The sequence below is a fragment of the Dendropsophus ebraccatus genome, chromosome 1, assembly GCF_027789765.1.
Source record: "Dendropsophus ebraccatus isolate aDenEbr1 chromosome 1, aDenEbr1.pat, whole genome shotgun sequence".
Classification (NCBI taxonomy): Eukaryota; Metazoa; Chordata; class Amphibia; order Anura; family Hylidae; genus Dendropsophus; species Dendropsophus ebraccatus.
Window position 1 is genome coordinate 27,535,024 of NC_091454.1, and position 14,713 is coordinate 27,549,736.

The following is a 14,713-nucleotide window of genomic DNA, read 5'->3' on the forward strand; positions in this document are numbered from 1 at the left end:
CAGGTACTATCTAAGAAGGAGAATAGCCAGGAACCATCTAAGAAGGAGAATAACCAGGTACCATCTAAGAAGAAGAATAGCCAAGTACCATCTAAGAAGGGGAATAGCCAAGTACCATCTAAGAAGGAGAAAAGCCAGGACCATCTAAGAAGGAGAATAGCCAGGTACCATCTAAGAAGGAGAATAGCCAGGTACCATCTAAGAAGGAGAATAGCCAGGTACCATCTAAGAAGGTGAATAGCCAGGTACCATCTAAGAAGGGGAATAGCCAAGTACCATCTAAGAAGGAGAAAAGCCAGGACCATCTAAGAAGGAGAATAGCCAGGTACCATCTAAGAAGGAGAAAAGCCAGGTACCATCTAGGAAGGGGAATAGTCAAGTACCATATAAGAAGGGGAATAGCCAGGTACCATCTAAGAAGGAGAATAGCCAAGTACCATCTAAGAAGGAGAATAGCCAAGTACCATATAAGAAGGGGAATAGCCAAGTACCATATAAGAAGGGGAATAGCCAAGTACCATATAAGAAGGGGAATAGCCAAGTACCATATAAGAAGGGGAATAGCCAGGTACCATCTAAGAAGGGGAATAGCCAGGTACCATCTAAGAAGGAGAATAGCCAGGACCATCTAAGAAGAAGAATAGCCAGGTACCATATAAGAAGGGGAATAGCCAGGTACCATCTAAGAAGAAGAATAGCCAGGTACCATCTAAGAAGGGGAATAGCCAATTACCATCTAAGAAGGAGAAAAGCCAAGTACCATCTAAGAAGGAGAATAGCCAGGTACCATCTAAGAAGGGGAATAGCCAGGTACCATCTAAGAAGGAGAATAGCCAGGTACCATCCAAGAAGGAAAATAGCCAGGTACCATCTAAGAAGGGGAATAGCCAGGTACCATCTAAGAAGGTGAATAGCCAGGTACCATCTAAGAAGGAGAATAGCCAGGTACCATCTAAGAAGGTGAATAGCCAGGTACCATCTAAGAAGAACAATAGCCAGGTACCATCTAAGAAGGGGAATAGCCAGGTACCATCTAAGAAGAACAATAGCCAGGTACCATCTAAGAAGGAGAATAGCCAGGTACCATCTAAGAAGGAGAATAGCCAAGTACCATCTAAGAAGAAGAATAGCCAGGTACCATCTAAGAAGGGGAATAACCATGTACCATCTTTGCTATACGAGCAGGAACTAAATACCATGGTAGGAACACCATGTAATTGTATTTTTATTGGGCAAATTATTTTTTCCCAGTTTTGCAGCATATTTTATGGAAAATGTAAGTCTGCCATTAGAAAGTACAATTAGTGGTGCAAAAAATTAGGGCTCATGTGGGTCTCTAGGTGGAAAAAAAAGGAAGCGTTATGGTCTTTTAAACCATAGCGCAAAAGCGAAAATTTGCCCGGTCCTGAAGGGGTTAACAACTAACAAGAAGTTGCATAGTTTTTTTTATTTTCTAAGTAGTTTTGTTCCCTATAAGACCACATGGGGCAGACAGGTAAGCAATGCTATACAGAGACCAATAAGAGAGTGGGGGTCATCCACTGTACAGAATCTCTTATACTCTCACATTTGTTTCCTGATTGATAACATGGAGAGCAGCTAAAGCTTGTAGAGGAATGCTTCCCCTTTCCCGATGCTTAGCACACAGCTGTGTACAATGTCAGAGGTCTTATTATTGTCAGCAGATAGTTGTGGATATAAGCGAGCGCTGTGTGCGCAGGCCAAGGGCTGGTTCTAATTTCCAATCTGGCCCTGATGATCATCATCTCCTGGCAGACCAGATACCATCACTCCCAGTGACTTTTCTGGTGATACATGGACACATACACTAGGTGGCGCTGTCACACTTTATAATTCCACTAAACCATGTTGTTGCATCTGTCTAGGCAGGTAGTGGGGTGAGTTATACTTGGCTTTTTTTTTAACCATGATGTTGCTGTATAGATACAGTCAGGGCATTATTTATGCATTGCTGCCAGACATACTTCCATTTTTCTTTCTATAGCACTTGCCTAATTGCCCAGGATTCATGGTTCCTCAATGAAGTAATAAATGTCTGCACTGAGATATAGTTCAGTATATTGTGAATTCCATAAAGAGCACAAAACCGAGCCTATTAACCGTAATATGTTGTCATCATCAGACTCATTTTTCTCCCAAATACAAAAACATTCCGCTTTCTTTCAAAGGAGATAAATGTTATCGCTTTATAGGACGTGGCCCCGATTCCATGAATTTGTTATTACCTTAATGATAACAACAGAGATTGGATGTCTAAGATCTGGTTTAAAGGGGGTGTCCAATCAGACAGCACGGAGGGATGTGGTCTCTGACAGTGTAATAATACATGGCCGCCGTGGAATCTGCCTCAATGGGAGATTCCCTTAAAGACCATCCCTCTGTGACCTCTGTAATCTCTTTAAAGGAACACTCGGCGGTCTGTAACGGTGGCAGCAAGTCACAGGACAGATCACCTCCTCTGACACATTAAAGGGGTACTCTGGCGCTGATAAAAAGAAAAAAAAATAATTCATAAACATAGTTTTCCCACTTACCAACCCTACGGAGTCTGTCTCCGCTTGAATTTCCCGCTGTTTGCAGGTCCCTGAACCTCCAGTTGGTGTCTTCATTTTTTCTTTACTTCCTGGTTTGGGCTTTCCCACAATGCACTTTGTCTCCTGCGATGTCTAACTGACTCTGTAGAGCTGTTAGATGGTTTAAATCTTGTTCAGGCAATCAGAGCTGAGCAACCTGTGTCATATGACAAAGGGAGGCTGGCTTAATAGGGCTTGGACCCGCCTCCTTCTTGATGATGTCATTGTCACAAAATGGCTGCCACAGAAAAGCCTCAACAGTCATTAGGTAAGAATGAGTTTACTTCACTTCCTGGTGGGAGGTTGAGGGGGGGGGGGAAAGATAGGGAAGGGGGGCATATAGGTGATTGAAGCATATTACAAATTTATATAACTTTGTAATGTGTTTCAATTACTGGAAAAAAGCTTTTCGCTGGAGTACCCCTTTAAACACTGTGATGTCAGGGTAGTGATCACATGACCCAGCTTCAGCAATAGAATGTATGGATGCAGCTGTGCAGAAATAAAACAGATGGCACTGAAGCGTTATTATTGGTAAGTGGGCATGATAGACAAAAAAGAGTGCTTCTTTAAGCCCTCCCTCCATCAGAAAGTGTTTGGCAAATTTTAACGCCTCACAAAGCCATGACGCTTTTATTTTTTCACATACAGAGCCATATGAGCTTGGCTTGTTGTTTTTTAAACGACTGATAGTACTTTTTAAAGGCACCCATCATTTTACTAAATAATGTAAAACTGAGATTTTTTTTTTTTTGACTGAAATTAGTTCTGCAAAGGCAAAAAGTCGTATCGTCAGTTGTTAAGGGGTTAAAGGGGTAGTACAGGGTCTGTTTACACTATGAAAGTAGCGTCAAATTTCAAGCAAGTGTGCGTGAGACATCATATCGAATCAATGGGACATGCGGAACTTCAAGCGGAGAATGGACCCTTAGCGACAGCAGCAGGGAAAGGAAGGGAGAGAGAGTGGACGAAGGGGAGAGAAACCTTGGAGGACAGCTCATACAGGCTGTAGACAGAGAGGAGAGCAGGGACAAGGCAGTTCATAGGAGAGAATCCTATAGGATGTGTACATGTTTACAGAGAAAACAGAGCTCACTCAGTAAGCTGGAGAGGATGGAGTAGAAAAACTAGTAGGTGCAGCCCATAACAAACAGAATCAGATCACAAAAGCCTCACCCAAAGCATTTCTTGGAAAGACGGACTACCCGGACAGGATCCAATCCTACAAACACAAGGCTCATTCTTGGAGCTGTACTATGGCCATGTGCATAAGCTGTTCATACATAGATTAGATCAGTGACAGCTAAGGCTGTGTCCGCATCTGTGTCGGAGGATTCATTAGGAGAATCTGTCTCCAATTCCATCAAATATCCTCCAGTATGCTTTGCTGTTTTGTCTGGTAAAACGCAGGAAACCTGATGGACCCCATTAGAGTCTGTGCGAGCCAGCAGGGCAAAATATACGGACCACTCCTCTATGGGAACAATAGGATGATTGTTGAGACATAGCTTTTTAAGTAGCTGCCCTGCTTGTTATGGTCACTATATATATATATATATATATATATATATATATATATATATATATACATTTTATTTCAATTTTATGTATTTTACACTTTTTAACCTTATTTATATATTTATTTCATTAGGGCCAGTGTACACTGAGGAATCAGCGCTGAATTTCAGTGCTGATTCCTCACTGAAAATTCCGCCCGAAAATATAGTGCAGAGCCGAATTCCATGGAATTTTCACTTTGCAGTTCACACAGCGGAATTACCGCATGGAATTTTCCAGAGTGGATCCGCTTTCCGCCAGAAGAATTGATTGATTTCGCTGGTGAAATCCCATTGAAATTAATTGAGCAGTGAGTTCCTGCTCTGAAATTTTTCAGCGCGGATTCCACGCGGAATGCTCGTGGAAATTCAGAGCGGAATCTGTGCGGAATTGGATTGAATTTGATTAAATGAAGAATGAATTTGTGCAGAATTCTGCCAGAGATGATTCTGGGCAGAACACTTTCCGATCAGAATTATGTGAAAATTCCACGAGAACACTTTCTTTGCCGATTTAGCGCTGATTCCTGGTCCTAACTATTCTGTTTTCCTTTTTATTTACCTTCACTTTATACATAATAGTTTTCCACTGTGACTGGGGCTGTTTTCTTTAGAATTGTTGTCGCATCAATATAAGGACCTCAGTCCTTGTCAGGAACTGTCCAGAGCAGTAGCAAATCCCCATAGAAAATCTTTCCTGCTCTGGACAGTTCCTGACATGGACAGAGGTGGCAGCAGAGAGTACTGTGTCAGACTGGAAAGAATACACCACTTCCTGCTGGACATACAGCAGCTGATAAATACTGGAAAACTTATTAGAAGTAATTTACAAATCTGTATAATTTTCTGCCTCCAGTTCTACGGAGTACCCCTTTAATTGACATCTTGGTTTTCCATTCCATGGAACTCCAATAAGGCCAGCTATCTTTTTAGCCAATGCTTGGACTGGAACCAAAACAGCAAAGTCTGAACCTGCCCTAACAATTGATATAAATTGGATTTTGTGCACACGGAGCAGACAATTAGGATGTTTATGTGGGACGTAATAAATTTCACTGTACAATTTGGAAACTCTGTAATGAAAAAATCCTGATAAATAAAGAAGCCACGCGAGCATGTGAAAAGGGCTCTGTCTCCAGCAAATTACTGCAATTTCCATCGCATAGCCAGCAATAATTTGATTTGACTAGTAACAATTTAACCTTGTGTATTCGCTTTCTTCCAGATCAGATGCGTGTGGGCGGGATGGGAATTGTCTATTCTGGAAGTATGAGTGGGAGAGAAAGGTGAACTGTACCTGATACAGCTGTCACCGGCAGCAATGGAGGCGTCTCTGCGCTCAGCGCTTGCCGTATAATCTCAGACACAGCTCGATGACGGTGTAATATCATTGCGCTGTAATTAAAAACAGTCTTCCATTCCCATTCATGCAAACCCTTCTATTTTATGGATTCATTGTTACTATATCTCATAAGAGAATCTTAAAGGAAAGGTATCACCATAAAATAACCTATTTATTTTATTTGATGTTTTTTATAAGCAGTTTTGACTTTTTTTTTTGCCTTTTTTTTGTGTTTTATTTGCCTTCTCCTGCCTGCTATTTTTGGGGGCTGTTCCTATTAAACTGTCTTAAAGTGTAGTCCATAAAAGTAGAAGGAAATCACAGCTCCAAAAAAACGTGAAGGAGTTAAAATGTCCAAAAATCTTTATTCCAAAGCATATTAAAAAACAACAACCATGTTAAAAACAGCACGTCTACGCGTTTCAGGGACAAGCCCCATAATCATGACTATGGGGCTTGTCCCTGAAACGCGTAGACGTGCTGTTTTTAACATGGTTGTTGTTTTTTAATATGCTTTGGAATAAAGATTTTTGGACATTTTAACTCCTTCACGTTTTTTTGGAGCTGTGATTTCCTTCTACTTTTATGGACTGCATACCTGGGTGAACGGCCCATTTCTTATCACCTGCTCCTTACCAAGAGGGTTGCCGTCAATATTGGGACATATTCACACGGTGAGCTGACCTTGTTCTATAATTTTTTTTGCATTTCATGTCTTAAAGTGTCACTGTCATTAATTTTTTTTGCAGAAATCAATAGTACAGGCGATTTTAAGAAACTTTGAAATTGGGTTTATTAGCCGAAAAATGCATTTTTATCATGAAAAAGCAGTTTGAAGCTCTCCCCCCTGTCTTTATTGTTCTCTATGGAGAGGGGAGGAGTGGAGGGAGATGAGGCACCAAAACAGGACAACAAAGAGTTAATTTACAGCTACATCACCAAGCTATCTCCTCCGACCTCTGAATACCGCTTTTAGCGGATCCCCGCTGTGTAATCCTTTGTTCTCTGCTCTCTGCTGCTGACTAATCTCCCTCCTCCCCCCTCCCCTCTCCATAGCACAGACAGGATCCGACTGATGTAAAAGAGTCAAGATTCCCTGATAATGAGCAGTGGATGACAGAAAGGAGAAGAGGGGGAGGGGGGCTGGGTAAAGTCTTTTTGAATGCAGATAATGGCATATTTGCCTAATAAACCCAATTACATAGTTTCTTAAAATCGCCTGGACTATTGATTTCTGCAAAAAAATAAATAAATAAATAAAATTAACGACAGTGACACTTTAAGGTGTCTATATTGTACATCTTCAGAAACTGGTGGCCAAACCATATCTCTCCTGTCCTCCCTATACACGTTCAGCGCGGCCCAATGCTCCTATATTCACTATGTGGAGGGGAGGAGTAAACCACAGCCAGTCACAGCTGTAACATAACTCAAACATGACTTTTGATATGTTGCTGCTCATGGTGAGACTAACAATTCCTTCCATACTTGTTATTATTTATTCAGTCTCCTCCCCTCAGTTCTCAGCCACTACTTTCTGCTGAAAACACAAAAATCTGTGTGTGAGCTTTTCTCTCCATCTCCCCCTCCTCCCTTCTGAGACAGCTGATGTAAATAAGTTCCTGGCTGGCTGTATCTGCAACATTGTAGTTTCTTTGTAATGATGAGAAGGTTATTCAGAGGTAAAGTTGCTGATGAACTCACTGTGATTAACCCTCCCACCCGGATTTCTTATCATAGACTTTCATTGAACACGGACACCCTTCCAGAATTTTCCGGAAGGGTGTCCGTTCCGGAAAATAGGACCGGATTTTTTAGAACCGGTCCTATTTTTGTCCGGAAATCCGGCCCGGACGCCCCCATAGAAGTCTACGGAAGCATCTAGTGACACAGAGAATACAGCACCTGGAGGAATGCTTGGAGAGTCGGGGACAATTTTACACACTTTGGGTATGTGCACACTACGAAAATTGGCAGAGACTTCAAGCGGATTCCGCTGTGCGCCCACCTATAAGCTCCATAATCTTCGCAGGCAGATTCCGCCGTCTGCTCAAAGAATTGAGATGTCAATTCTTTGGGCGGACGGCGGAATCTGCCTGAGCATAGAATGGAGCCTATGGTACGGGCGGAACTTCAAGCGGGGGTGCACAGCGGAATCCGCTTGAAGTTTCCGCCTCTTTTCCATACTGTGCACTTACCCTTTTGGAAAGGGCTTCCAACAGACCGCATCTTTATGCATGTTTTACAAGAGAAATAAGTAGATTATATTTTTTTATTCATTTTTTTTATAGTCTAAAACTTTTCTTAATTTCCTTTAACCTTTTGCTGCTTCCCCAAAAGGGTGAAGAAAAAAGTGCAAACAAACTTCAGAAAAGCAATGTCTAATTAAGAAGCATATGAGAAATCTGCACTGTACTGTTTGCTTTGAAATCCTCCGTCTAGCTGACAGCCAGAGAACATCTGGGGCAGTGCATGCTGGGAGTTTCCTCCAGAATTACAGAGATTCTTAGGCATAAATGGAAAGCACAAATAAAAGCCTAGGTCAGGCCTGGTCTCCTGGACCGTCTGTGATGGCCTGAACCGTCATAAGCTGTATATGGGAAATGTTCTCTTTCCATGTCCTCCTTTTATGTTGTTATTGTAACTGTATCCTGCACAATGTAGCATGGCTATTGCAAAAATGGTCGTCAGTCATATGTACAGTGCCAAGTACAGATGAGAGAACCTCAAGCACAAACCCAAACATGCGGTGAGCATGCCCTAAGGCTGCCTGGAAAACGTCCATACGCCATAGCCTGTATTCATGTTTTCAAGGCAGCCACAGGGCTGCATCCAACTTCAGCCAGTGGTAATCAAATGCTACACACTCAAGGTTGGTAAGTGCTTTCAAATCAACTGATGTCAGAAAGTTATATAGATTTGTAATTTACTTCTATTAAAAAATCTCAAGTATTTCCATACTTATCAGCTGCTGTATGCATAGCTCCCAACCGTCCTGGATTCCGCGGGACAGTCCCGTTTTCGGGGTGCTGTCCCGCGGTCCCGGAACGGCCCCCCAGTGTCCCGCATTATATGTGGCCCCACCAAAAAAACTATAAACCAGTAACTCACCTGTCCTCCGGTCCCAGCAGCTCCTCTCCCGGCAGAGCGCGCACTCCCGTCATCCTCCGGGGCGGGCAGCGGGGTATACAGACACTGACTGTGCCAGAAGTGACCTGCAGCCTCTATCATGAATCACTTCGGGAACAGTCAGTGTCTGTATACTCCGCTGCCCGCCCCGGAGGATGACGGGAGTGCGCTCTCTGCCGGGAGAGGAGCTGCTGGGACCGGCTGACAGGTGAGTTACTGGTTTATTGTTTTTCTGGTCGGGCCACACAAATGGCTACTATGTGGGGCGCTATATGGGGGATTGGCTACTATATGGGGGGATTGGCTACTATGTGGCCACTATATGGGGGATTGGATAATATGTGGGGCACTATATGGGGGGATTGGCTATTATGTGGGGCACTATATGGGGGGATTGGCTACTATGTGGGGCACTATATGGGGGGATTGGCTACTATGTGGGGCACTATATGGGGGAATTGGCTACTATGTGGGGCACTATATGGGGGGATTGGCTACTATATGGGGGGATTGGATTCTATGTGGGGCACTATATGGGGGGATTGGCTACTATGTGGGGCATATATGGGGCATTGGCTACTATATGGGGGGATTGGATTCTATGTGGGGCATATATGGGGGCATTGGCTACTATGCAGGGCACTCTATGGGGGATTGGCTACTATATGGAGCACTATGTGGGGGATTGGCTACTATATGGGGGATTGGCTACTATATCGGGCATTTTTGGGGGATTGGATACTGTATAGGGCACTATTCAGTCAGCAGCATGTGGTGACTGTAGGGGAGTGGCTATGGAGGGTCGCTATGGGAGCGTGGCTATGGAGAGTCACTATGGGGGCGTGGCTATGCGGACCGTGGCGCACATGTCTCTCTTTGCTCTTTGCAAAAGTTGGGAGGTATGCTGTATGCCCTGCAGGAAATGTTTTATTTTCACACAGTGCTCTCTGCTGACATCTCTGGTCGAGAAAGGAACTGTCCAGAGCAGGAGAGGTTTTTTATGTGGATTTATAGAAAACTGAGACAAAGTTCCTGTCTCAGCCAGAGATGTCAGCAGAGAGCAGTGTCAGACTGAAACTAAAACACTTCCTGTATGACATATAGTAGCTAATAAGTAGGGGAAAACTTGAGTATTTTTAATAGAAGTAAATTACAAATCTATATATCTTTCTGATATCAGTTGATTTGAAATAAAAAGATTTTCGCTGGACAACCCCTTTAAAGTCTTTCCTTATAAAATTGAATGCAACTGCGACTAAAGCTACAATGAAACGCATGTATTTTATCTTAAAGGGGTAGGCCACTTTATAGTAAAATTGATCAGTATAAGGCCATGTTCACATGTAGTAAGAGACCGGCCGTTCCGTGACCCGGTCCCTGTCTCTGAAAAGATCATTCCGGCCGGTACAACCCTTTGAGGATGAAAAGTGATGGATACTGCATATACTATATAATATCCTTTTACATCTATTCTATTCATCTATTTATATAACCTCATATAGACAGAGGGGGATACAACTCCATACACACCTACTGCATACAAAGACTGGTTTCATTGCTGCTGCAGAGGTGGCCGGGATAGGACGACTGTGCAGAAAGGTCTCTTTGTCATTGTACAAGCACATATAACAGGAGTAAAACACACGGCCCCAGTACTAGCGGTGAAATGACGCAACCTTGTGGCTGTAAGAACGCATTCATACTGTCTGTAATCGCTGTACATTTTCTCCCAAACTTTATTAGTGCATCAGGCACATATGGCTCATCCTGCGGCTATAGCGCTCACACTCAGGTGTTTATTCCTCCAGTATATCTGAACACAGCATAAACTTTACAGTGTAAAATCTGCAGCCTATGAGGAAGATTTATCAAACATGGTGTAAAGTGAAACCAGTTCAGTTGCCTAGCAACCAATCAGATTCCACCTTTCATTTTCCAAAGAGTCTGTGAGGAATGTAAAGTGGAATCTGATTGGTTGCTAGGGGCAACTGGGCCAGTTTCACTTTACACCATGTTTGATAAATCTCCCCCCATATGTGTGAACATACCCTTAAAGGGGTTCCCCAGGACATTTTCTTAACCCTTTAAGGACAGAACCCAAAATTGCCTTGAGGGCCACGCCAATTTACAGTTTTGCATTTTCGTTTTTTCCTCCTCGCCTTCTAAGAGCTATAATTTTTATTTTCCATCTACAGGGCCATGTGGGGTCTTGTTTTTCTCAGGAATAGGTGTACTTTGTAATGGCGCCTTTCATCATCAATCATCAATCTAGGCATTTTTTTAACGCTTTTTGTTTACGCCGTTTACCGCGCGGGAACCATATTGTTTAATTTGAATAGATCGGACGATTACACACACTACGGTATATAATGTGTTTATTTATTTTTATGTGTTTTATTTATAAAATGGAAAGGGGGCGGTTATTTCATTTTTTATTGGTGGAAGAGCTAAGGTGTGTTTTTAAGAACTTTTAAAACTTTTTTACCTTACACTTTTTATGTCCCCTTAGGGGACTTTAACATTTTTACATTGGATTTTTAACACTGATCATTTTTATGCCATAACATAGCATTGATCAGTGTTATCCACGATCATTGCATAGAGCCTGCCTGTGTCAGACTCTATGTATCGATTGCCGATCTGATTGCCGGGAGGAAGGTAAGGGACCTGCGGCAGTCAGATACAACGATCGGAACCACCACATCCCACTGCGGGGCTCCCGATCGGACCGTGACAGGAGCTGCAGCTCCTGTCACTGTGTTAAGTGCCGCAGGGGTACTACCAGGGCTGTATTAATAGCTGCTGCTGCCCTAGGCATTAAACCTGAAGACGCCCTATCTTCACGCACCTATTGGCGATACCAGACCTGACCAATACCACCATACCCTCCACCCCCCTGGAAAAGACACCAGATTTACTGGCAAGTCTGAACGGGAGGAGGGAAACTAAAAAAATAAAAAAAAAAAAAAAAAATTTTCTGTCCCCCTGCTCCCTGGTGCTGCCCTCCTGCAAGGTGCTGCCCTAGGCACCGGACCACGGGTGCCTAGTGGTAAATACGGCCCTGGGTAATACAGGGGTTAATGGCGGGCGGCCCCGCGATTGCGGCAGCCTGTCATTCACAGTAAGGAGCTGGCTGCATATAGCAGACAGTCCTACGTGCTGGGAAGTGAGCTCAGCTCCTGAGCTCACTTCATAGCACGGCTGGACCCACTGGCGTACAGGTAAGTCATGGGTCCTTAAAGGGGTAGTGAGGCGCTCAGAAATTATTCACAGAATAACACACATTACAAAGTTATACAACTTTGTAATGTATGTTATGTCTGTGAATGGCCCGTTCCCCGTGTCCCACCACCCACGCACGTGTACCCGGAAGTGTTGGTGCATTATACATGACCTGATCCGTGTCGAGGGCCGTCCACCATCTTGTGCCAAACATCATCTTCCGACGGACGGCCGAGTCGCTGCCGCCCGTCCCCCCTCCGCCGCGTTACAACTGTGCTCAGCCGCGATTGGCTGAGCATAGTTATGCTCAGCCAATCGCGGCTGAGCATCGGATGATGCTGCAGAGGGCGGCCGACATTCGGGACAGTCGGAGCTGTTCGCCGGCCGCCCGAAGAAGACGGCACTCGCTGAAGATCGGAGACGGGTGTCGGCACGTGACAGGTGAGTATAACGCACCACACTTCCGGGTACACGGGTGGGGGTGGTGGGACACGGGGAAGGGGGCCATTCACAAACATAACATACATTACAAAGTTGTATAACTTTGTAATGTGTGTTAGTCTGTGAATAATTCTTTACCGCCGCACTACCCCTTTAAGGGGTTATCCAGCGAAAATCTACTGGTTTCAGAAAGTTATATAGATTTGTAATTAACTTCTATTTAAAAATCTCAAGTCTTTCCATACTTATCAGCTGCTGTGTGTCCTGCAGTAAGTGTTGTTTTCTTTTCAGTCTGCCACCTCAGTCCGAGACAGGAACTGTCCAGAGCAGGAGAGGTTTTCCATTGGCATTTGCTACTGCTCTGGACAGTTCCTGTCATGGACAGAGGTGGCAGCAGAGAGCACTGTGTCAGACTGAAAAGAAAACACCACTAACTGCAGGACATGCAGCAGCTGATAAATATGGGAAGACGAGATTTTTAATTAGAAGTAAATTACAAATCTGTATAACTTTCTGAAACTAGTTGATCTGAAGGAAAAAAAAAAAAAGGGTCTGATATCCAGCACCAATAATGGGATCTCCATACACAGCAGCCTTCTGCTCCCAGCTTCGTTCACTGTGTATGGCAGGTGACATAACAAAAAGCCTTGTAGGAATATCTATATCTATTTAAATATATATATTTGAATCACCATTGTTCGTGCGTGACTCTACAGCCACCAATGGGCCTATACACAGAGAATCATTTACAACATTTACACTGAAAACATAGCTGATGTTCCCACTATGATTTATGTTATACATATGTAACAGAGAAGAAAGAGAAGATAGCAGATTGTAACACGATGATCAGAGATTATGCCCCACAGGTAGAACAGAAGAATAAACCTTCCTGTCATTAAACAGATATAGGGAACCAGATGATTGTTCCAAAACACAATTGTATAGTATCCTCCCAACGTGTTTCTGTCATGATGGGGGTGGTGTCATCAGGTGAGAAGGATACAGTATGGTTTGCACTTTATTAGTTTATCAACAGGCTGGTGTGCACTAAGAATGCCTAAAGCGAATGCACCACTAGGTACATCACTTTGTGTTTTTTATATGGATAGACTAGTGCCTGCAGGGGATGCCAGTGTCGCGGTCCTTTATATAAACTGCTGCCACGGCGCCTGTCTATTCCTGAGCACCGGCCCGGCATGAACCACTGGTGTGTGAAGAACTCCCATCCCCTCTGTGATTGATTCTGATGGAGGCACAGAGAGGGGGTTCCTTTACACTGGGGGCCGGCAGGCTAGTCCCTAGTGCCAACAGGTGGCTACTCACTCGTCCTTTTTGACTTGCTTTGCGTGTACAGAAATGACATGTATAGTTGGTCAGGTGACATAACAAAAAGCTGAGTGGCCTGGATGGCAGATATACAAACTTCACTGATGAGACATTGATGGCCCTTCTTGTAAAACCCCTTAAAGAGGATCTGTCAGAGCCCGCCTGACCCCCCCACCGGTGGAGCCCCACACACTAAATCCTTCCAGGAAGTCTCACTCCTGGACCCGGTCCCGGGGCGGAGAAATCGTCGCCCAAAGCTGTGTGCGCGCTATATGGAAATCAATAAAGATTAGTCTGACATCCATAGAAAATGACTGCTCGGACTCATCTCTATTGATTTGCATATAGCGCATGCACAGCTTCAGGCGGCGATTTCTCGGCTTCGAGATCGGGTCCTGGGGCTCCACAAGGGGGGTCGGGTGGGCTCTGCCCCGGCAGCCAGTATGAGAGGTTCTCTTTAATGCACTGTTCACAAGTACTGTATCTGCAGCAGATTTTACACTGTGAGTTCGCAGCAAAATCCGCTGTGGATACCTCTCCTGTCATTTCCATGTCATCCCGCTGAGAGTATGTAAATGCTGGCCCCATTAACCCCCCCGCCACCGCTGGGAAGATACTTAAAGAGGATGTAACACCAGGTACGTCCTCTTTAACCTGACACAGGGATAAATCCCTCTGGGAATTCCCTCCAACTGGGGGCGGGCCGGCCTACCTCTAGTGCTTGAGCACCGGCCGGTAACTGTGGAAAGAACGGCGCCGTACAGGGGAATCGGGCCACGGTTCGAAAAACGGACCAGGGCACCGGCTTCTCAGTGACGGCGCCGTTCTATCCCTGTGTCAGGTTAAAGAGGACATACCTGGTGGTACATCCTCTTTAACCTGCTCCACAATCTGGCCGCATCTGAGGCTCCCGACGGTCCTGTGCAGCCAATCAGTGACTGCGGCAGGGTTGTGCACTCATTGGCTGCGCGGGACCTCCGGGAGCCTCAGATGCGGCCAGATTGTGGAGCAGGTAAAGTATCTTCCCGGCGGCGGGGGTTAATGGGGCCAGCACTTACATACTCTCAGCGGGATGACAATGTAATCACATTGGAAATGAC

At 44.5% G+C, this 14,713-nt stretch overlaps 1 protein-coding gene across 1 annotated transcript in view; it reads left to right on the forward strand.

The window, feature by feature from the left end:
• LOC138776963 (uncharacterized) overlaps positions 1 to 7,877 on the forward strand; it is a 21,343-nt gene extending 13,466 nt beyond the window's left edge. Inside the window, exons 3-4 of the mRNA XM_069956213.1 lie at positions 672 to 1,200; positions 7,833 to 7,877. Coding sequence (XP_069812314.1) covers positions 672 to 1,200; positions 7,833 to 7,877 — 574 coding nt within the window. The remainder of the gene's footprint in view (positions 1 to 671; positions 1,201 to 7,832) is intronic.
• Positions 7,878 to 14,713: the final 6,836 nt, after the last annotated feature.